General features: G+C 37.9%; 1 protein-coding gene and 1 long non-coding RNA gene across 5 annotated transcripts in view; one reads left to right on the top strand and one right to left on the bottom strand.

The window, feature by feature from the left end:
* The window catches only part of TENT2 (terminal nucleotidyltransferase 2), a 41848-nt gene extending 24829 nt beyond the window's left edge, over window positions 1-17019 (bottom strand). For 2 of the 4 annotated variants that reach the window (XM_083819069.1, XM_083819070.1), the window contains exons 1-11: window positions 16832-17000; window positions 16601-16700; window positions 15832-15906; window positions 14878-15069; window positions 14439-14558; window positions 11296-11545; window positions 10244-10358; window positions 10042-10133; window positions 8584-8650; window positions 2677-2746; window positions 827-903 (exon numbers count right to left, since the gene is read on the bottom strand). In XM_083819069.1, coding sequence (XP_083675195.1) covers window positions 827-903; window positions 2677-2746; window positions 8584-8650; window positions 10042-10133; window positions 10244-10358; window positions 11296-11545; window positions 14439-14558; window positions 14878-15032 — 946 coding nt within the window. In that variant the 5' untranslated portion in view covers window positions 15033-15069; window positions 15832-15906; window positions 16601-16700; window positions 16832-17000. Of the gene's footprint in view, window positions 1-826; window positions 904-2676; window positions 2747-8583; window positions 8651-10041; window positions 10134-10243; window positions 10359-11295; window positions 11546-14438; window positions 14559-14877; window positions 15070-15831; window positions 15907-16600; window positions 16701-16831 lie in introns of all 4 variants that reach the window. The other 2 variants (XM_083819067.1, XM_083819068.1) reach the window with 2 other exon arrangements.
* A 951-nt stretch (window positions 17020-17970) lies between these two features.
* On the top strand, window positions 17971-22529 carry LOC310890257. Its single transcript, XR_014577139.1, has 3 exons — window positions 17971-18063; window positions 22161-22286; window positions 22399-22529. It is a non-coding gene; the product is annotated as an uncharacterized lncRNA (long non-coding RNA).
* Window positions 22530-22769: the final 240 nt, after the last annotated feature.

Below are 22769 nucleotides of genomic sequence, written 5' to 3'. Positions count from 1 at the left end.
GAAATTATAGTCAAATAACTTTTCCAGGACAAGTTGTAGACCCTCGAAGTAAAGTGAATATGGGATACTGAAATGTCTCTGTTTGAAATCTTAGTCAAAATTAACTAGTAAATATACTGATAGCTGACAGCATCAGCTGGAAAAGGTGCCTGTACGTGGAAACTGAATGTGCTGGTAAAGGAAGAAATGCAGATGACCTAGAAGAATTAGCCTGAAGTCTGCTCCTTATGCATTTATCTGCCAAATAAGACTCTGATGCCAAGTAAGAAAAACATAGCTTAGACAAGTTCTTAATACCTCTCCTTTAGAAATCTATTTCATAATCTTTCCCTGAAAAACAACCTCCTGAGGAGACACAACCCAGTACTGTTTTGGGGTCAGTATAAAAACTGAAGCTGTATTTTTGATTTTTCCAAGGAAAGACTCTGTAAGAGCATACAACCACACACACCTATCAGTGGCTGTCAAGGAAACAAAAGGGAAGACTACAATGATGTATGTGATTCTTTTCCTCTTCCTCTCCCTCAGAAAACTGAAGCAGCCCTCATAACAGATATGTGGACCTTAATATGAAGGATCTTTGTTATCTTCTGAATATTATACCATTCAATTAAAAACATACATAGCTGATATACCAGTTTAATCCATATATTTAGAGTGAGCAACAAGCAGTTAGATAAAAGCTAACTAATGTAACTAATTTGGTAATTTAATATAGTACCTTAATATATTTGACTGAATTTTAGTAGTTTATCACAAAATCAAAACACAAATTTAAAAAAGCATAAAAAGTTTATAGAAATAAGAAAATAAATTAGAAACTTACTGTATGCATAGGTTCTCAGAAGGAATGTATTTCTTATTCCTACAATATTGTTTACATTCAAGTCAAACTCCATGCAGCTATCGGGAATGAGAAAAGAAAAAGAATCAAGTGTGATGGTATTCAGTTCCGAAGTATTTACTACCTACTATTACCTGTTACTACTGCCCTTTAACTACCAAGTGACACGTGGAGAAACACAACAAAGATGATAATATTTTAAAAGCTTCCACAAGTAGTACTTGTCTGCAAGTAGTTAAAATCATCTGCTTTGTCTGTGGTAGTTAAGTTATTTGTAGGACTTGAATTCCATTATTATCAAAATGCAGTAGTATTTTTTGTATGATGAATAAACGTAGACAGAAACGTAGACCATTGCACAACTTAATATATTAACTAATAGTTGGAATTTTAACAAATCTCTCTCTCAAACAGAATTACAACAGATGATTTACTACGGACAACATCTGATGTCAGGAAGGATTCTCTGAAGTATTCATTCAGCAAACCGTGACAGTGAATTGAAAGGGATACACAACTAGAAGGGGTCAAAATGTAAGAATCTCTTTTTTGCCATGATGGCCAGAGATAATCAGCAGACATTTTGAAATGAAAACTCTTATTAGAACAGGGGGCATGCTTTGTGGGGGAAAAAAAGCCACTTATGAATTTTAACTGTTTCAGAACACTTATTTTTTAATAAGTTCCATACTGTTAACAGCAAAAAATAAGGCAGACATTACCTGCTTTATTTTTATCAGTTCAAAAATGAAATTTTAATTGCTTATAGACATTAATTACTCTCAGTACTCAAGAAGCTATATTAAATTCATAGCTAATAAGCTGCTGCAACATTTTAACTTGCAAAGAGAAGAGCCTATTATTGACAAAGCAGTAGATATCTATCTATGTTTCCATTTTATATATCCAGGCCTCATTCATATAGCCTTTGTTTGTCTGAACATTCCTTTGGATTTTCTTGAACTACTACTGTAAGAGCATCCTATCAGGGCACATGGACTTGCAAATGTTTAGTTTGCTCAAATATTCCCTGAGCTAATCAAAGTATTCCATGACCTTTCACCAAACAACACATATCTTCATTGCTCCAGCCTTTCACCCTGGTCTCTGGGACCTAAGCAACCTGAAAGCTGCTATTTGCCTCTGTCTTTGCATGCAAAGGCATTCAGTACCTCAGCCCTTTCACTGTCCTGTGTAACCAGGTCCCCCATCTCAGTCAGTACTGAGCTCACATTTTCCCTAGTCTTTATTTTGACACTGATGTACTTAAAGAAGTTGTCATTGCCCTTTACATCCCTTGCATGATTCAATTCCACCTGGGTTTTAGCTTTAGCAGCTTAATCCCTGGATACTCAGACAAAGTCTCTGTATCCCTCCCAGGTCATCTATCCTTGCTTCCACCTTCTGTCAACTTCTTTTTTGTGTCCGAGTTTTGCTAGGAGTTCCTTGTTCATCTACAAGGCCTCTTGGCATTTTTACATGACTTCCTTTTTGTTGAAATGCACTGCTCTTGAGCTTGGAAAAGATGATCCTTGAATATCAACTAATTTTGTTGGGCCCCTCTTCCTTCCAGAGCTCTATCAATAAAATAGAAATAAATGATATCCTACTATTAAATCACATCACAGAAACTATATTAGGTGCTTCAGGCTATCAAGTAAGCACCTGACTGTCACTGCACTAGCTTTATACTAGCTGTATAAATTTGCAATTCAACTAAAATACAACACAAAAAAAAAAAGACTTCAGTGGAATTACTCATATTGAGAGCACATACATAGAGTACTTTCATATGTCAGTGTCCAAGAAATTACATTGAGCAGAGTACTTGCCTGACTTTATCCCTGAACTTCACTATTGGCACTTTTGCTCGAATCAGCTGAGGTCGCTCAATGTAGCATGCTGAAAGGGAGAAAATATCCAAATTAAGTTTCATGCAAGATACTTATCTTAAAAAAGATCCTAAGTGAAATGAAACTGATGATCTATGGCAAATAGTAGCTTATCAAATTTAACAATATTCTCCGAAGGGCTGCACTAAACTAAGTAACCTTTAGCAACTGCAGCGAAAGTGCTATCTAGGAAAGAGTGTAAAAATGCACTAAACAGAGAAAAACATTTGTGGATTTTTTTTCTGCAGGAAGTATATTCAAGAAATTTGAACATATGGAATGCAGTTCTACAACGCCTTTGATGAGAAGTACTTTAGTTGTAATAGAAATTACAGTTTTCTATTGTAACTTTTACAACAGAGTAACTAAGAGATCAAAAAGAAGGGAGCAAGAGCACATCTATCCAAGATGGTCAGATGCCTGCGTTATGTCATATATAGCAAGGGGCACATTATCAGCTGCACATTTTTAATTGCATACAATTTGCTTACTGTTGAAATTATGCATTTTACTAATCAAAAATACTAACTGTACTTAACACAATGTTATGTAACATAACTGTATCTTCACGATGCACTTTTTATGCTTAAAACTTCACTTAAACTGTTTCTTTGGCTAATACAGTATGTAACAAGAAAAACTTTTCCTATCAAATTAATCGTGAACACAAGAAATCGGATTTGCAGCCAAGACATTGGTTTTCATCAAAGATGTGATAAGCTTTATTTACCTTTCATGGTAATGGAAATAGGACATGCAATAAATTCACAGTCCCAGGACTGCACCTCAGATGATTATCCTCACAGTATCAAAATGCACTCTCAATGCCAGACCACCCAAACCTACTAAGCTCTGCCAGATCCATCCAGTGCCACCAAACACATCTTTGCACTTTGCTACTTGAAACTGCTGCATCAGTCACATTATCTGTGATTTACCAGTTCTCCACAGTATCTCAGGCTATACTTAGCAGTTACCCATAATCGCAAGTAAGAAATGGCCAAAGATGACAATGGAAAAGACAAAGAAAAAGCAAATCTTTAGTTTATATGGCACAAACTTGGGCAAAAAGCACAGTTTGAGTCATTTCTTACACTGCAAATTCTAGGTCCATTTGTATTTGACCATAGCTAACTTTAGATGATATGTTCAGGTTTGTTGAAACACTACTGTGTAATATTCAATTATAACAAGTTTTACTTTTTTTTTTTGAGACTTTCTGAAAGTGTTTTATGTATATACATATTTGGACAGATTGACCTGAAGTAATCTTTTACTTGGGATTCAAATGCCTTGTAAGATCCTAAGCAACACACAAGGAGACACCAAAACAAAAAAGAATGCATCTTACTAACTCAATAATTTTATAGGAGGACTTACAGCTGGTATTTGAGAGGAACTCTGGTCTATATTCATTGAATGTACCATGCAGTATGACTTAAACAAATGTCCCCTATTTCCAGCTGTACCTGAAGACACATCCAAACATCTCTCCTGTAACATCCCAGAACACTTTTAATGTAAAGCTGTAGAGCTCTGTCTTCTTTCCTTTCATTACCAAATTTAAGATAAAGATGCCCAACACATAGCCTATGGCAGACAACTGTGAGCATCTATATGCACACCACAGCTATTTAATTTAACTCACTATAATCTTTCTCAGGACCCCTTCAGATATTAACTGGATTCATTCTAGTGGCAATCCACTTCAAAACACATCCTTGCCTGCAAGTGCCTCCCAACACTTGACAGGTACTCATGTCAAGTTAGTTGGCTAAGAAAAATAAAAAGCCAGTCCAATTTGTTTCCCAAGGGTGAAATATGATAAAGTCAAAAGGTACCTGATGTTGGTACCCCCAGTGGCTCACACTGATGACACTGGTAACAGAATCTCTACTGTACATTAACAGTAGATTGCTTCTTCCCCAGTATATATAACAGCCACAGAATGGGGTATTTTGAAATATGGGGGGGGGTGTGTGTGTGGAATAGACAGAGAATGAAGGGTCCTTTTTTTAAACAGAATGTTCTTCTTTCCATGTAACGGTTGGAAAACAAAGACTTATGTCTATACCATCATTAAAAATGTCATATTCTCACCTACGTGTAAAATCCTTCAAGGTAACTAATATGAGTTCAAGTTCCCTTGATTCTCCTAGTCGCTGCATGTTCCTCACTAGAAAACAGTTATGTGGATTGCACTCTAGTACTCTCAACACTACTGCACCTTTTTGTACAACTAAGAGAAAATGACCTCTTTATTAATTAGGTATAAATACCAGTCAACCCAGTACTGCTAAATTGCTGTTAAAATGAATCCTGTCTGGACTGGATAAATCTAAAGAGAGTAGCCAACTCTTGGTGGTTCAGATTATACTCCCTTCAATACATTGTAACTGTTGTCTTGGTGGTTCAGATTATACTCTCTTCAATACATTGTAACTGCTATCACCCCAAATTCACTTTTCGCATTCCTAAGAGAGTGGTTTTTACATGCAGTTCTGTGGATGTGAGCCAGTATTACATAATAGATATATGCAGGTATCTGAACAAATACATCTACAAATTACAAATCTACCATAGGCCATGTACTCCGCTACTCTGTGAAATTAAAGACAAATTGCTGCTCTCCTTATATTTCTGTACTCTAGTAGAAACACAATACCTAACTCTGAGACCAAAATGTCACAAAGTAATGAGTAAATATCAGAAGCATTCTCTTGCTTTGCTCTGCAACTTGAGTGTTCAAAAAAGAACATCTTGATTCTAGTCCATATTATCAATGGAGAGTGAAAACGCAGATAAACTACTGCTCTAAGACTTGAAATACGATGGCCTTGAGATCCTTGCTTACACTTGTTACCTTTTGAAAGCTCAAATTCAAATAAACTGGAGTTTAGATACATTTTGAATCCAATTCCCATACCACTTGACTGAAACACTAATCTAAAAATCACAATAAACTATATAAAGGATAAAAAAGGTGACACGAAGTTCTGAAAATGGTCTAACTAAAAGAGATGTAAGAAGTTGAAAAAGAGATGGATCCAATCAGCACTCAGAATACTTCCTAATTATCAATCAGTAATGGAATTACAGTGAAGCAGAAAATCACATTATTTTTATAGCCTTCATTTCGGAATGTACAGGAACATCATAGCGCAGGAACAAAGAGAAGGAAGTTAGGAGAGGCGCAGCTAGAAAAAACTTCTTCCACATTTCTAAACTATAATGATCTAGGAAAAGGCTTAAAAAAAAAAATAGCTTAGAACATTATCCACTCCACAAATACTGCCGTACAAAGAATATATTCTTTCACCCCTTTAACTCTTTACAAAACCAGCTCAAAAACTTAGTTTTAAGCAACATTTCTTCACACTTCTCCCCCCACCCCCGCTTTTAATTTCTCTTACAACCTGGCATATTTAGTTAGCATTCACATTTGGCCTATGTTTTTTTCTGCTCCTCATTGTTTAGCAAGCAATAAGTTTAATGACAGCTCACGCAGTTGAAAACACGATGAAGTCTTTCCTCCACAAAAATGAGAAAGAACTACTTAACTACTGTGGTCAAAGAAGGATTACATTAAGATTATAAGGCAGCACCACAAGTATTAGCTGGACAGCACACAACTTAACAATAATGATCAGAAGAAACTTCATACCTTCCATGTTGTTAAACAGCACACGCAGTAAAAGGGTGTTGTTTGAATGAAACTGCAATTCTTAAAGAAGTTTTGTACAGACAGATCTTACATTTGCTTTTACACAGTACTAGCATACATGTACTCATGCTATCCCTTTGAAGGCTGCAAATCTAGAATTCTGGCTGAAGTTGAAGCACTGTTTCAAAAGTATTACGATTTCTGTATGCTTCTTTAAATATATGTAGATGTAGACCCCACCTTTAGTGGCTAAGTGGAACTTGACTTCTGAAGACAGTACAGGTAAGAAATTACTTTAAAAAAAATCAGTTCTATTAAAACAAACAAACAAAACCTTAGCCAGTCTGGAGCTGACAATGGATAGACATTTCTAAGCACATCAAGCCTGACACTACAAACCCATAGGAGTGCCAACAGGACACCACTGAAACATACTGCTAATATTGCCTCCCCAGAGGTAAAGAAAAAGCATAGGAATCTATTAGCTTCTGAAGTCTAGCCTGGGGAAAAAAACAAAACAAAAAAAACCAACCATCTCTCTCCAAATCCCATGAGCTATTTTGCAGTTGTAGATGACAGCAATTACATTTGTTTAAATAAGCTTTCATTAAAATAACTGGCAAACCTCTTTGTTTCAGAAGTAGTAAACCTCAGCATAGCTGAAAAGTTTGTAAATGAATTCAATCCAAATGGAAAGACGCATATTGAAAAACATTTTCATTTCAAATCAGGTGAATGCTTTCAAACAACTTTAATCTACCAGCTCTATGCAGAGAACAATCACTGAGAAACACAAGGATAGATGGCTAGATACAGGAACTCCTGCCCATAATGGTGTTAAAATCATGATGAGATGATCTAAGAGATCTACATATCACAACTGACAAAATCAGAACGAAAAATATAAGAAGTGTTTTGTCTTGCCTAACCTCCCATTGAAGAGTTGGATTAAATGAAGTTCACCAAAGGTACTCACAAGGCAACAGGGAATTAGGAAAACAGCCAAAATGAGTAATGGCAGGAAAAAAACACTTCAGGGATTGCTCCCCCATGACAGAGATGCCTTTCTGTTACTGGTACTCCCTGGCAAACAGACTTGAATTTGTGCTCTCACTGAGCACCGTATATGTATTTTTTAAGTGATAGTTTATTTAGATGCTCTCTTTCCAGTCTCTAAAAACACAACTATTTTATCACTGTGTTTCTCAGCACTGGATATTACCTGCATCCTAGGCATACCAGATTAAGTTTGAGACTGCTTACAGAAAAACGTCAATATACAATAGCAAAAAGTCATTAAATATCGGATGCTTTTACTGAGACAGATGTGATCAGTCTCTCCTCAAGAGAGCTGTTGAAATGTGGGCATGCACACCTGCTGGTAAAGAACTGTTGAAGTCTGCATAGAAATTAACGGTTTGTTCCTCTTGCCATTGCAGACTGTTCAGAAAAGCAGTATATGGAATGGCATCAAAGAATGCATCACAAGGCTAAGAACTAGGGGGACACAGCCATTGATAATAATAAAATGACAGGATCTTTTTTAATTCAAAGAACTGGACAAAATCCTCTTTGAAGTAGGAGGCTTTCACTTGCAAGTCAAGAACTACCCCCTGAGAATTCTTAATGTGAAGGCAGTCTAAACAAGAACTTACAAGAACAATGAATTGACCTGTTTCTCCTGTATGTGCTAGTACTGCCAACATTTAAATTTTCTTCACTAGGCACAAAAGTTAACTATTTCACTGGTATCAAGGCTCAAAATAGAAAGTTCTACAAAGCCTAATGCAAGTGATATCTTACTTTACGAATTCTTAAAAGTACTGTCTACAGGAAGGCACTCATTCTAAAAGACTAGTAATAATTCACTAACAGACACTTCCCAAAAAGAAATCCACTATTCCTGCCTCCAACTCCTTCAGTTGTGGTCCATGACTCAAAAATTATTTGAGATCCTACCCATACTTGAAGCCTACTAGTTTGGAGTGCAATGCTTAGGTTTTTCTATCAGTACCATCATACAAGATAAGTAATGATTTACTAAATATTTTAACTTTGCTCCAAATAATATTGTGATTAGATGGTAGACAACAGGCAAGTACATCAAGTAATTCTAACTGTGCATCAAAACTTCTTCCAAAACTGCCAATAGTCTTACCACCTCATTGTAGCTTGGAACTTACAAAGTTTAGTAGTGAAGAGTTTTAGGACTAAGCTGAGCACATGCCTTGCTTCTGTCTTCTGATTTACCTGAAATATAATACTAAAGTTAAAGAAAAACATTGCTATCTCTCATTTAAATGTTCCTTATTCTTATACAGTAAGCATGACTTTACTTTTCAAATTAAAACAACTATCAATTCTTAAAGTAAGACATGAACACGCATACCAACAGATTCCTCAGTCTACATACACATTTAGTGTGGCAAAAGCCAGACAGAACAATTCATATCTAACATGCAAAGTAACTATCAGACATTCACAAACTATATAACTTGAGGGAGAACTAGCCCTGCTTATACAAAAAATGTAGTAATTCCTTTCCTGCCTCCTAATTCACGTTCCAATTATTTCAAAATTATGCCCTAAGTTTTTTTGTTACATCAATTCTCTCAATAATTCTCTTACAAAGATACTTAAAATATTTTGCATATCAAATTCCTTCTTATGCCTGCTCACTAAAATCAGCGTCTAAGAGTCTAAATAATAAAATAAGAAAGTTGTTCCTGCATCTAAAATGAGCTAGAGTTCTTTAAACAACTTTCTTCATGATCTTGGCAACCTACTTGTGTTTTGTTATGCTTTGTCCATTTGTGAAATGAAGACAATGCTTATTTTTGGAATATTCTGTTGGGTAAAAGGGTTTATAGGGTTAACTTACTAACTGTAATGTTACAGGAGCCATAATCCATAGCTATCACCAGTGCAGAAATATGTTATTCAATCAGAACTTGATTGTTTATCCTCATTTTAGAAGTTTCCTTTATAAAAGCACATACATTTTTAAAAGTTATTGAATATGAAGTGCTTAAGTTATTAGAGAGTGCACCTAACAAAAAGTCTTTGTTCTAATTATAAATATATTTTAATTAGAATCATTGAATGGTTTGGATTTGAAGAGACCTTACAGATCACACAGTTCCAACCCCCTGCCCTGGGCAGGGACACCTCCCACCAGACCAGATTGCCCAAAGCCCCATCCAGCCTGGCCTTGAGCACTTTCAGGGATGGGGCACCCACAGCTTCTCTGGGCAACCTGTGCCAGTGCCTCACCACTCTCTGAGTGAAGAATTTCCTCCCTATGTTTAAGCTATATCTATCCTGTTTTAGTTTAAAGCCATTACTCCTTGTCCTATCACTGCACTCCCTGACAAAGAGTCCCTCCCCAGCTTTCCTGCAGGCCCCCTTTAGGTACTGGAGGGCTGCTGTAAGGTCTCCCTGGAGCCTTCTCTTCTCAAGGCTGAACAGCCCCAACTCCCCCAGCCTGTCTTTATAGGAGAGGAGCTCCAGTCCCTATATCATCTTTGTGGCCCACCTCTGGACTCTTTCTAGTAAGTCCATGTCCTTGTTGTGCTGGGAGCCCCAAAGCTGAATGCAGCACTCCAGGTGGGGTCTCACAAGAGCAGAGTAGAATTACTTACTGGTTCATCTTTAACCACCAAGCATAAGTCACCGTCACTGCTACGAGTGCCAAATCCATTCAGTGACGACCCAACCAAAAAGAGTCTGCTCTCTGTAACAAGAGAACCACAGATTAAAACCTGATGTGACATGTCAAAGTTTAGAGGAAAGAACTGTGAATATCAACAGTGCTGAGACAAGTATTAAGTAATCAAAACATACTTGGAAAAATTCGCTGAATTTCCCTCTGGAGTTCTATTCTGCAGAGCTCTTTTTTGTTCAAATCAGAGGTCTGTTGCTGACATAGTTGAAACAACTCCAAAACCTGCTGACTTAACTTGACACACATTCAAAAAGTAAAGATAAAGGAAGTGAACATTCTTTCCTGTTGCCATTATAAGAAACAGAAAACTGCATTTGAAAAAAAAGCCCAGCGTTGTTTCATGTGATCTGTTCTGTAGTGTAGTTTTAGTTTGTTGAATTCATCCTGAACACTACCCCAGAAGAAGTTTCTGTGAATTTTTTACATTTAAATTTGCTCAATCTGTTTTAAAATGCCTATCCACAAGAAATAATTGTTGTCCCATCAGTATCTGCAACCTTTCAGCAAATAAATAGTAAGAGACCAGAAATACGTTCTGCTGACTAAAATATCAACTGTTTTCCTACCAGTAACTGGGACAAAATTAAACACTAAAACTGACTTATGTTTTCTTCATTTTTTTGACCCAACGCAAACCATTAGAGAAGTGGTTAAATCTTTAGTGAAAGCAGATATTTACCGTTTCTCTTTAACACCACCACTGGCATATGTTATGATCAGACATACATACTAAAATCTTTCGTCATGTTGGGCAGATAAAATATTAAGACTAATTAGCCACAAGCTTTTTTTTTTCTTCATAAAAAAAAGAGCTTATCTCCCATTGTTTGATGATTTTATCAGGATTCTCCTTGCCCCCAAATCCTTGATAAATGCACCATCCCTTCAATTTCTACTGTTTCTGGAGCAGATGTAGGTTTCCTGAAATCAACGTGAAAATCAAACAGCACAAGAAAACAACATGCCTACCCCCAAAAATGCTTCAAATGCCTAGGACCTAGCTGCCTAGTGGCAGCTACATTTTTGATACTCCTTCTAATGGCAGCCCTGCAGTAGAGACCACAAGACACCATCAAAGAACCCTGATGAAATGTGAATGGCCTCCCTCAGCAATATCAGATCCCACCTACAGAGAAGATAGATGTCAAACACAGGAATAGAAGGAGATTACCTTATCTTCGGCCACAGGAAGTGTGATTTCTGTAACATATGGAAACGAAGAATCTTGCAACGGAGGGACGCATACACTTAAATCTGGTACATAACGTGTGTTGAACAGTGGAGATGGAGTTGAGCTTGGAAAGGAATATGTATGTTCTTCTGGTAAAGGCACTGCTAGGTTAACTACAGTTGTTTCATGGTGAGGTGAATCAAACCGCTGTCGTTTGACATCATATGGAACACTTTGTTCACTCAGTCTCCTGAAAAAAAAAAGAAAAAAGACAGTAATTCCTCTATCTTGCCAGCTCCAACCTATGACTAAAGAGTAGTTAGTGCAAAGTACAAATACTAATGATTAAACTATGTGACTATTTCACTAAAATCAAGTGTTATTCTACAGAACAAAAGGCATGTCCATCCTAGATATTAGGTGAAATAAACCTGGAACAGGAAGAGAGAACACACAACTGCAAAAGTGCAGCTACAATTGAAGTGAACTGACACAACCAGAACTACAAAACAACAGTATTTATATTAACTTTGAAATTAAATGGCAAATTCAGTTAATTAGGACAGCTAAGAAAGATAAATGCTAGTCATACTATTTTTGTGACCAACTACTTTTTTATTATAAAAAAGACATACACAGACTATTTAAATGTACTTTTCTTTAAACTGAAATCAACAGAAGTGCAGTGAGAAGTTTTGTGAATTCTGAATACCCCCTGATGAATAAGGTAAGTTCAGTAGGGGGGAGGTGAGAAAAAGAAAGTTATCAGAATAGTCACTCAAAATGTAGCATTTGTCTGTGTAGGCTTAGTATATAGGTAGGAAAACGTGTAATCCAGGCAAAATAAGACCACTATTCTTTTGACAAACCAACCTAACGATTCTACTAAGTCACACGTCATAATGTCTCATTTTGAAACACAAACTTGTGTTTCTTCATTAACTCATTTGTCATAGGAATTCATGTACCTTGTAAGACACATAGCGATCTTATTACAGACAGCCCCTTGGTAACCAAACCCTTCATTAAGAAAAAGTTATAATGAGAGCTGATCAATGGCTGAGTACTGTGGTCTATCCATAGTAAAGCGAATATGAGAGGATATTCATGTTTTGCTTATATATCAAGTATTGCATATAAGCTTACTAGTACGAGGTTGTTAAATTAAAAAAAAATAAATGAAATCCAATGTTCATATGTATCAATGAATTAGTTATTTATAAAACTACAATTATTCTTGCAGTCAGGAAAGATGGCATCAACATCATTTGGGGATCTGGACAGACAGTATTATTAATTAAATAAAAAAATTTCACTGAAGAGACCTCAAGTCACCATTTCAGTCACCAAGTCTGAGAGAAGTTCTGCTAACATCACCTACACTCAGTCTTAAAGGAACTCACAACATAATGCTAAATCAAAACACGAAACTGTTTCAGTTTATTTTAACTGAAAAGAACTTACATGGCTGATCTTCAGCAAAAATACCTTAAGAAGAGTTGACTCATGATCTACGGATTAACTAGTGGATTGCAAAGCTCTTAACATAGCATAGCTTTCCATAAGCCAGGCTGGTCAAGAAAAAAAAACAACATGCATGCAGCATGAATCCAGGAAATTCTTTAGTTTGTGGGATGCCTGTATACTCAACTGTAATTTATCTCTGTGCTTTCAATTGCACTTAATTGTTCTTAAATCTGTTAAATCTGGTACAGGAACAGCATACAAGAAATAGTTATCAAGATAAAGTTTCATCTGAAACAGCTTGTTCACATAATTAAAAATTGTGCAAATACTTATCAACTACTGTTTCTAAAGTCATAAAGCAATTTTTTCTAATACATTAAGTGAAAATAAAAACCACACTCTTAATCTGAAATCCCTCTTCCTGTTGCAGCTGAAGTAACTAAGTTATGTAAATTCACATCACAGAATCACAGAATGGTTTGGGTTGGAAGGAACCTTAAAGACCATATAATTCCAACCCCCCTGCCATGGGAAGGGACACCTCCCACTAGATCAGGTTGCTCAGGGCCCCATCCAGCCTAAAGCCATTCTTCCTTGTCCTATCACTGCACCCCCTGACAAAGAGTCCCTCCCCAGCTTTCCTGTAAGGCCCCCTCTTTAGGTACTGAAAGGCCATTGTAAGGTCTCCCCGGAGCCTTCTCTTCTCCAGGCTGAACAACCCCAACTCTCTTGGCCTGTCTTCATAGAAGAGGTGCTCCAACCCCTTGACCAACCCTGTGTCCCTTCTTGGGACTCTCTCCATGTCCTTCTTGTGCTGGGGGCCCCAGAGCTGAACGTAGCACTCCAGGTGGGGTCTCACAAGAGCAGAGCAGAGGGGCAGAATCACCTCCATCGCCCTGCTGGCCATGCTGCTTTTGGTGCAGCCTAGGACTTGGTTGGCTTTCTGGGCTGCAAGCTCACATTGCCAGCTCATGTTGAGCTTCCCTTCAACCAGCACCCCCAGGTCCTTTTCCTCAGGGCTGCTCTCAATACATTCTCTGCCCAGACCATATCAATACCATGTATTTATCTATCTATACATACACATATATATAAATAAACTAAGTCTCTCTCTTACTTGTTTGAAAAGTAGCCATATTGTTTCCATAAAATTTCTCTTTAACAAAAAACAAAAAGAACATATACGCCTGAATTTAGCACTTTCTATTTGAAAAATAAAACATTACATAATTAAGCAAAAACAGAAGAAACATCTACCGTGTCATCAGTAAGACATCACAATTCCCCAGAACGTTGAAGAGTTTTAACTTGAGACAGGAAGGGAACACTCATTTATTGACACAAACTCTCCTATAGTCAAGCATACACAGACTATGATCTGTTTTAGTACTAAAACAAAACACCCAAGTCACAGTTCTGTAAGGCCACAACTGTTGAAAAGAAAAACTACACATACTAAGTCCCTTACGAAGACTAAAATTTCTCAAAAGCAGATACAAGAATGATTTAAGAGCCATGACATGGCCTGTTTCATCAAAAAGTTTTATTCACTATTCTTGAAACTTCTAACAAAATTAAACTCACACAAAAAATTGGTATTAGACAAACATCCTCATGGGTACAGTACAACCATAATTAATCAGACACACCCACACCCACTTCCCCCATCATCTTACTTTCTTCCTCGGAATGACACAGGAGCAGAAGATGTATGTACTGGACTGCCATTTCCATAAGTCAGTGTCTGTGGTATAACAGCAGTTGCAAGGTTCACACTCAACAGATCCCTGGAAAGACTAAAGTCCGTAACTGTTAATTCATGTAGCAACTACTAAAAGGCTTTTTACAAGTTGGTCACATTTCTGTGCATTATCAACTCTAACTATTGCAATGACGTTTGTTGTGCAGTACACGCAACACAGGAGTGCATTAAAACTTGCAAGTCAATAACATAGATGACAGAACTCTGTTTTACACGACACCCTTCTATTTTGTACCTAATACAGTTTAATGTTAAAAACACTGAAAAACACCTTCCATTAGCAGAAATTCTTTTATAACACAGTAGCTGTATTTTTCAACTCACTCCCTTATATCAAATCTTACTGTACTTACGCAGCATTCTGAAAGCTGATCTGAGCATCAATAATTTGCTGGTTAGAGAAAAGAGTAGGTGGTATATTTACAGGAAGCTTGTTGAAAAAAATATTCTGCTGTTGATGTTTTGGAGGGAAGGGTGAACAACCCAAGTTGGAGGAATTTGGGAACATGCTCCTTTTCACTTGAAGTAAACATGTATCCTTTTACCTACATTCAAAACAAACGAACAAACAAAATTAGGCAACGAATAACTACTAGTTACCTTTTAACCTCTTGGGTTTAAAATTTGGAACTGTTTAGAATATATCTTTATGTACTGCTTAAAAGAATTTTAATTCTGGGCTAGTTGTATCTCCTTTCAGGACAAGATGCAAAATAAAAATACTATATTCTCCAAGTTTCACACTTCAATTGACAGTTGAAGTTTCTTCAGTTGTTTTCTATTTTAAGTTTCCGTTACATAAGAACCCTGCAAATAAACAAGGTGTGTCACTGGCAAACACAGTTGCTCGTGATTAACCTTAACACCTTGCATAAAACGATTTACCCAGTTAGTGCAAACTCAAACACAAGAGGCTCACAAGTTTCTCAAACACAAGTTTGTTCAAAATCTTTTAAATAGAACATTCAGAAGTCATAAGAATAATGGCAGTGATTCTGTAATTATTATACCAAGAACTTTTATCAAACCAATGCTATAGTAATAGAAGTGGAAAAAGTGCTACAGAGTAGTCTAAGTTCAGAATAACATAACACTTCTAGGTTCTCTCAATTATCAATCTATATGTATATAAATACACTACATATATATAAATATTATATTTAAACTATATGCATATATGTAATAAAATGCATTAATAGTTACATTAATAGCCATTATGTCATACTCTGAAATAAAACCAGCTATTCCTAATTTTATTATAGTAAGAGCTCACTGCTACCAGTGTCTTGATGTCATCTTTCACCTACCACTGTGAATTGCTGTTGTGTTCTGACCTTCTCGGACAGCTCCTACTGTCGCTGCAGGCAGCATCAGAACAGAACCTACACAAATAAGATGCAAGGAGTTTATTTGCTCAGCAATGACAAGCCTTCCTTCTTGCAAGTTGGACTCAGTGATCCTCGTGGGTCCCTTCCAGCTCAGGATATTCTATGATTCTGTGATTCTTGTGATGAGAGTCCACACTAGTGAAAACTTCTTTCTCTCCTGTCCCTGAGGTTTACATGCTGTCTGAATGACATCTATGTGCAGCCCCAAACCCATTAAACAGTACAAACCAAAATACACACGGAAGTTGTATTAAGGAAGTTAGTAGACAGTGTAAGGATTCCAGCGAGAAATTCGTAATTTGCTGAAGGAACCTTTCACAGAAGCAAGTCCCTTAAACTTCCCATTTCTAGCACAGACAGGCAGCACAAGGGCTGTTAACACCCCTCCTCTCGTCTCTAAGCACCCCGGGCACTTTTAAGGCATTCTCTACGGTATACGTGAGGAGTTGATGGATATAATTAATTAGCATCAGTAGCAGAACTGTGCATCAGAAATCAGGGTTTAATTTAGCTCTGAAAGTGACAGTTTTCAACCTTTAAGGTCGTAACCACCAAGAAAAGGAAACAAATCAAAAGCAACGAAGGGAACATTAAACACAAGTCCCCCCACTCGGAACCCAAAACAACGCCAGGCTGCCGTCTCACGGCAGCTATGACAGCATTTATGGCGACTTTCCGGGCTGAGTACCTCGAAGGAAGTCGCAGGGCTCTCCAAAAGGAGGCTCACAAGCATCACAGTTGCAACACCCTTCCTCGGGCGGGCACTTCTTCCAGGCGGGCGCGTACTCCTGAGGGAAACAAACGAGCAGGCGCTGGCACCTCCCCACAGAGCGAGCCCCCCCGCGGCCCTCCCGCCTCACCGCGGCCCGGCGGAAGCCACCCGGTCCCCCTGGCGGCGCCAACCCCTCCGCACGCTCACACCGGGCCGGATCAGGGGGCCTCCACGCTTCAGGCAGCCGCCTCGCCCGTACTCTGCGTCTGAGCGCGGATCTCGGGCAGCAGCACGTCCCGTAGCCCGACAGAGAGCCTCCAGCCGGGCGCTGCCCCTTCACCCGGATCCGCAGCCGCCGCCAGGAAGCGCCCGCCCCGCCGGGACCGGCCTCCGCCGCCCCCCGCTGGGCGCATGCGGACATGGCGGCCGCCGGCATGGCGGCGCGAAGATGGCGGAGGGGTGCTGCGGGGGGCCGCGGTGCGGTCCTCGGGCTGGGGCAGGCGCCTGCCCGCAAGGAAGCGAGCCAAGGGCCGGGCGCACGGCGTGTGCTCCCCGTGCCCAGCCGTTGCTGTAGGCGGGTGGCTCGTCTGGGCAGCGCCTGGCGGCGCGTTCCCCGGTGGCGGAGGGCTGAAAGAAGGAGGTGGCAGCTCGGTGTCGCGCTGGCGGGCGGCGGCGAGTCGGGCCAAAACGCAGGGCTGATAGTACAGGACCTTTGGTTTCTAAGGGTGTTGGTTGTTTACATTATCTACAGCCCAGACGTGTGTCAAGGAGGTAATATTTGGGTAAATAAACAAAGAGCTGGCCCCAAGAGATTGTGGATGTGCAGGGGTAAATATGAGGTCAAGATGAGTCAAAACACTCATACGCTGAAGAATGAAAGAGTTCATGAGGCGGGAGCCACACCAAAGTTTGATTCCTTCCCTGGGAGAAGGAGAGTTACCATCAGTGAACGCTTGACTGAGATCAAGAGCTTAGGCATTGGTGTGGAGGCACCGTGGAAGCTGCCATCTTTCAGAAAGAAGGGGCAGGTTGAGGACTGGTTCACTGGCGAACTTACCTTGGCCACAGATGGAGCTGTCATGGCTAAAGGTTCTGGCCTGTGCATTGAGCATCACATTTTGTGTACAGATAAAGAGAAAAACAATAATTTGGAAGAGCATGTGCCTAAGTAACCTGTGTTGCTATGTTTTTCATTGTGTGCTTTTCCTCTGCTGCTCGGCACAACTTGATATTTTCTGTGTGCCTTAATCTAGGTACTAAATCTAACCTTATTTTTTTTTTTTGGCACAGTGTTCAGTCTTAAGGATTTTACCCCATGTCATACCTGCATCTGTTTTTCAAAATAGCTACATGTTTCAGTGAAGCACCTCAAATAACCTGATGTTTTAAAGATCAGCAACAGCCTTATGAGACAAATCTCTGCTTTGACGTGCTGAGAGGTATTGTTCTATTCTTTTCAATATGTGCATTCTTACATCCTGACCCCAACTGTGATCTCAGAAAGTTAAAGGATAGCTCAGATCCTCTTATATCAGAAAAGAGCTTCAAAGCCTTACTTCTGGTTTTAGTCATTCATGCAAAGAATGAGACTGCTGGTCAAGAGATAACAACCGTAAGAGAGGGAATTTGAGAACTAGCACTAGAAATTTAACTTGAATACCAAAACAGAATAGGATTAGGACTGGTCTTGTGTTTCTGCCTCCAAAGAGAATATTGTTCTAGAATAAAAATGGTATAATTATTAGAACAGTTTGTAAAGCGAATTAATTGGAACAACAACAGAGAAACTGAATGAACAATGAAAGAAGTATGGTCTGTAATAGAAGCAGAGTGCTGAATTCAACCTCTAAAAAATATAAATAATATTTATTTCTAGTGGATGGAGAAGAAGATGCTTTCCAGAAGTCAATTCTGGATACAGCAATTCTGGTTACTACTCTGATCCAGCAGCTGCAATCTCTGTCATAGAAAGGAAAAATTTACACAACATTTAAGTTCCTGTTTGGTGTTGGTCACAATTTTCTGAAACTTCTTTAGGGCTGAAATGCTTCAGGTTTAGGTTGCTGTCTGAAGGTAATAGTGCTGGAAAGCTTGGTCAGACATTCAATAGCACAAGCAGCATAAGTAGAAGAAAAAGCTATTCTTTTATGGAAACCTTAAAATCTTAAAAAGTCTATAGGCTCTTTTCTTGCTCTCTTAACACTGGGTAGGTAATACCTGTGGGAACTGAGGAAGCAGTATGTTTTGAATACTTTAGCAAGCAGCCCAGTGCTCTTGCTTTCCCTACAGGGAAGCTCAACTTTCTTGAAACATTTTTGAGTATCAAAACCAGCCATAATACATTGTTGCTTTTTATGTTACTAGTCTCCAGGACTGGGTCTGAAATAATGAAACTTGTATCAACACAGTATTTTAGTATAAGTATGCCATTTTTGTATTTTGCACTGAGACTAAACATGGCAAATATATAAAAAAAGAAAGAAAGAAAGAAAGAAAGAAAGAAAGAAATGTAACTCTAATTAAACAAATTGAGCTATACCAGGGATTAATATTGTGCAGGATCCAAAGTGAAGATTGCAGCTGATACATATGATATACTTAGCATTTTGTTTAGAAATCAGGATATTCTGGCAATGAAGCTAAACCAGAGATGTAGGTCTAAAATAAATGTTATGTATAAGGCAAAAAGCAGCTTTCCTCAGGAAAGCAATAGAAGATTGTGATAATAATACGAAGAAGTTAAATCAAGTGTACATTAAGAAACTATTTTAAAAAAGCACAAATCAATTGGTAAACGTTGGCTGGTGTCCATGTCAGTATCTAGTGCATTGAAAACAAGACTCAAAAGTTTAGCAAGCAAATAGTGAAGGTGAAAGTAGTAGTGCTTTTTTTTGTTGTTGTTGTTGTTTTAATTAAATAAATGCAACTTTTTTTTTTCTCACTGTCTAACAGCCTAGTTCTGATGTTCAGTGTTGAACCAGGTTCAGTGATATTTGTGTTACTCCTATATGTGTTTTCTCTGGTGCTTTTTAATTGAGAAATAAGTCGATATATTTATTGATTACAGTAAGTTTTTATTGTATTTTTATTAAGTGTATATACCGATCACACAGTATACAGTGTACTACATGCAAAAAGTATACCATGAGCATTGATGCGAAAATGTATAGGAACTATACAACCAGTATACATGTACTTATGAATTCTAGCTTAAAATTCCAAAATACAAATTTTATATATCTGTTGTACTAATTTATAGCAAAATATGTTTGCACAGTTGTTTTTATTTGAGAGAGATGATGTAAAAATGTGCATACATATGAGTGATCTATCTTTTTCAGATTCATTATTTGTACTGTGCCATTTTAGGTTACTGCTGAGACTACAGTATTTGTTTTTGATGAGAACCAAGACTGTTGTGATAAACATTATTGTTGTGCACTAATTCATGTAATGTCCTTACTTGCTAGTAATTTCATGACTTCAGTGCTCCAGTTTTGTAAATTTTGTAATTAGACTCCTTTAGATACAGCTTTTTTTAAAGGGAAGTCTAAGTTCTGATTTTTCCTAAATTTTACTGTTTTCTCTTTCATGTGAATAAAGACAAGTTGTAAAATAAATAAATGGAGCCATGAACTTTGATTGAAAACAGTGAATGATGCCAGTTGTTCTGCACAGCTCTACAAAACTGTTTTGTTTCACTTTTTATTTATTTATTTTTAGTCCATTGTAATCCCATGAGGATATTAATGTTCATCAAGTCCTAAACTAGTGAGTAAAGTTTTTATGAGGTTTGCCTTATAAACCATTTACTGAGGGTTAGATTTTTATCAAGGACTTTGATTATTGTTGTAAAGGTCTAGTAGACATTTCACTGTGGCCCAGTTGGTCTTTTTTTATCAGTGGCTGAGAAATAACCATTTAGGGTTAATGGATCTGGAGACAATACTTAATTAATAAATTAACTGTATGTATATATTAATATAGCCAGACTGGGGGACAAACAGATGCAATCTTTTTTTTATTTCTTCAAGCACCAAGCATTTTGTTGAGACATTAAGTATTACCTCTTTTACACTTTTCTAAATTAAGCATAGACTTAGTAGGTCTCAACTAGGGTTGAAGTTTGAACAAGTTAGGAAAGACCTACTGTGCGCTAATAAATAAACTACAACTTGCTTGCTACCTGGTGTCTTGAGTTCCTAGCACTGCGGAAGGTTGAGTAGGTGTGAAAGCTAGCTGTGATGGTCAACTTAGATACTGTTGTATTACACTTCTTTACTGTCTCCTTCCTGGTTTTACGTCTGGTTTTGCTTTGTTACTTGTTTGTGGATAATGCAGCTGAATACCCAGTTTGTTTGACTCAAACACCCAGTTTGACTCAGTTTTCCCATGTTTAAAAAATAATTTTGGTCACTCAGATATATATGATGATAGTATTTTAGGGGGAAAAAAATAGTGGCTTTGCTGACAAAGAAGTATATCTTTTGGCTAGACCTGTATATGAATTCCATTCTCTTTTCCCCTCCACTAGAAGATTATTAAAGGTAAGTCCTGATTTTGGCTGGGATAGAATTAAGTTTTCTTTCTAGTAGCTGGTACGGTGCTATATTTTGGACGTGGGATGAAAGTGATGCTGTTAACACACCAACATTTTAGTTGTTACGGAGCAGTGCTTGCACAGAGCCAAGGATTCTTACGCTTCTTGTGCTGCCCTGCCAGCGAGGAGGCTGGGGGTTCACAAGGAGCTGGGAGGGGACACAGCCAGGACAGCTGGCCCAAACTGGTCAAAAAGATGTCCGATATCACGTGGCGTCATGCTGGACAATAAAAATGAGGGAGTTGCCTGGGCGTGCTGCTACATCTTGGGGAATGTCTGGGCATCAACTGGCTAGTCATAAGCAGTTGTGTTATGCATCATTTGCTTTGTAATTTTTGCTTTTCTTGTGATTTTTTTTTCTTTTTCTTTTGTTTGTTTTCCCCTTTTTCTTATTAAACTCTCCTTATCCCAACACACGAGCTTTCACACGTTTACTGTCTTTAATTCTCTCCCCAGTCCCACTGCAAAGGGAGTGAGGGAACAGCTGTCTAGTAGTGCTCAGCTGCCTGCCAGGTTAAATCACAGCACTACTATTCTGGGTACAGGCCTCTGTACACAAAAGCTGTTGTAAAGTTTGCCAAGTTTTGCCACTTGGCAGAATGAAGTACATTTATACGTACTATAAAAACTTTGAAATAAAATGTTCTAGTATTTCAGAGTTTTTACTCTAGAAATCAGAGTATTTTTGTTGTCAAGTGTCAAGAGTACCTTAAACTTTACAATACATGTACATGTGCTTTCTTCAGTGTTTTTCTATGAAACCTTAAAATAGGAATAACTGAAAATATGTTTTTTACTTAGCATTTAAGTAGAGCATTCTCTAAGGATTTTGACCTATGTATTTTGATTCTGCAAACCCAAGTGTCTCTCTCTGTCAGAGTACTAACATTTATGTTACTAGTAACCTATAAAAGTGACTTTCTCTCTACAATGCAGGCACCTAAGAAATGGACAGTATTTATATGCATGGAACGCCCATATGCACTCTTTCCTAAGTGAGTTACAGAAGTCTAATCAAAAGTTACAGGTTTAAACTTGGAATACTTCTGTTTACTGCAACAGGTATTCAGTGTTGCTTTTATTCATGGTCTTCATTTTTCCAGATGCACATGGTGTATGTTCCTTAGTGAGTTGTAATTCAAATAATTTTTTTTTTCCCATTTTACATTTGCAGACATGTTTCTTCCTGCTTTCAGTTTTAATCTGACATTTTTCAAGCCAGATAGTTTTTCAGCCAGTGTCATAGAGGAAATGAAACAGGGCTCCAAAGGGAAGCTGCCAGCACCTTATCTATGAAGAGGCTACAACATATCCATAATACATTACCCCAGCTTAAGGCAAGTTTGATCTTTGTTGTGAGCTCTGTATTAGTACAGTTTCTTCTGAATAATTTATAATGTTGCTGTGCAATCTGGGTTAGTATTAGGAGCCCTAGAAACTTCAGGTTTCAAAATAATCCTATTGGTAAAAATATTCAGTGCGAAATACTATATTAAAGCAACACTGAAGCTAAGCTTTGGAAATACAAAAGGCAGGAAATGCAGA

This window comes from Anser anser (genome assembly GCF_964211835.1).
Source record: "Anser anser genome assembly, chromosome: Z".
In the NCBI taxonomy this organism is placed as follows: Eukaryota; Metazoa; Chordata; class Aves; order Anseriformes; family Anatidae; genus Anser; species Anser anser.
The sequence above is the reverse complement of the archived record's forward strand: the minus strand, read 5'-3'. Positions and strand labels throughout refer to the sequence as shown.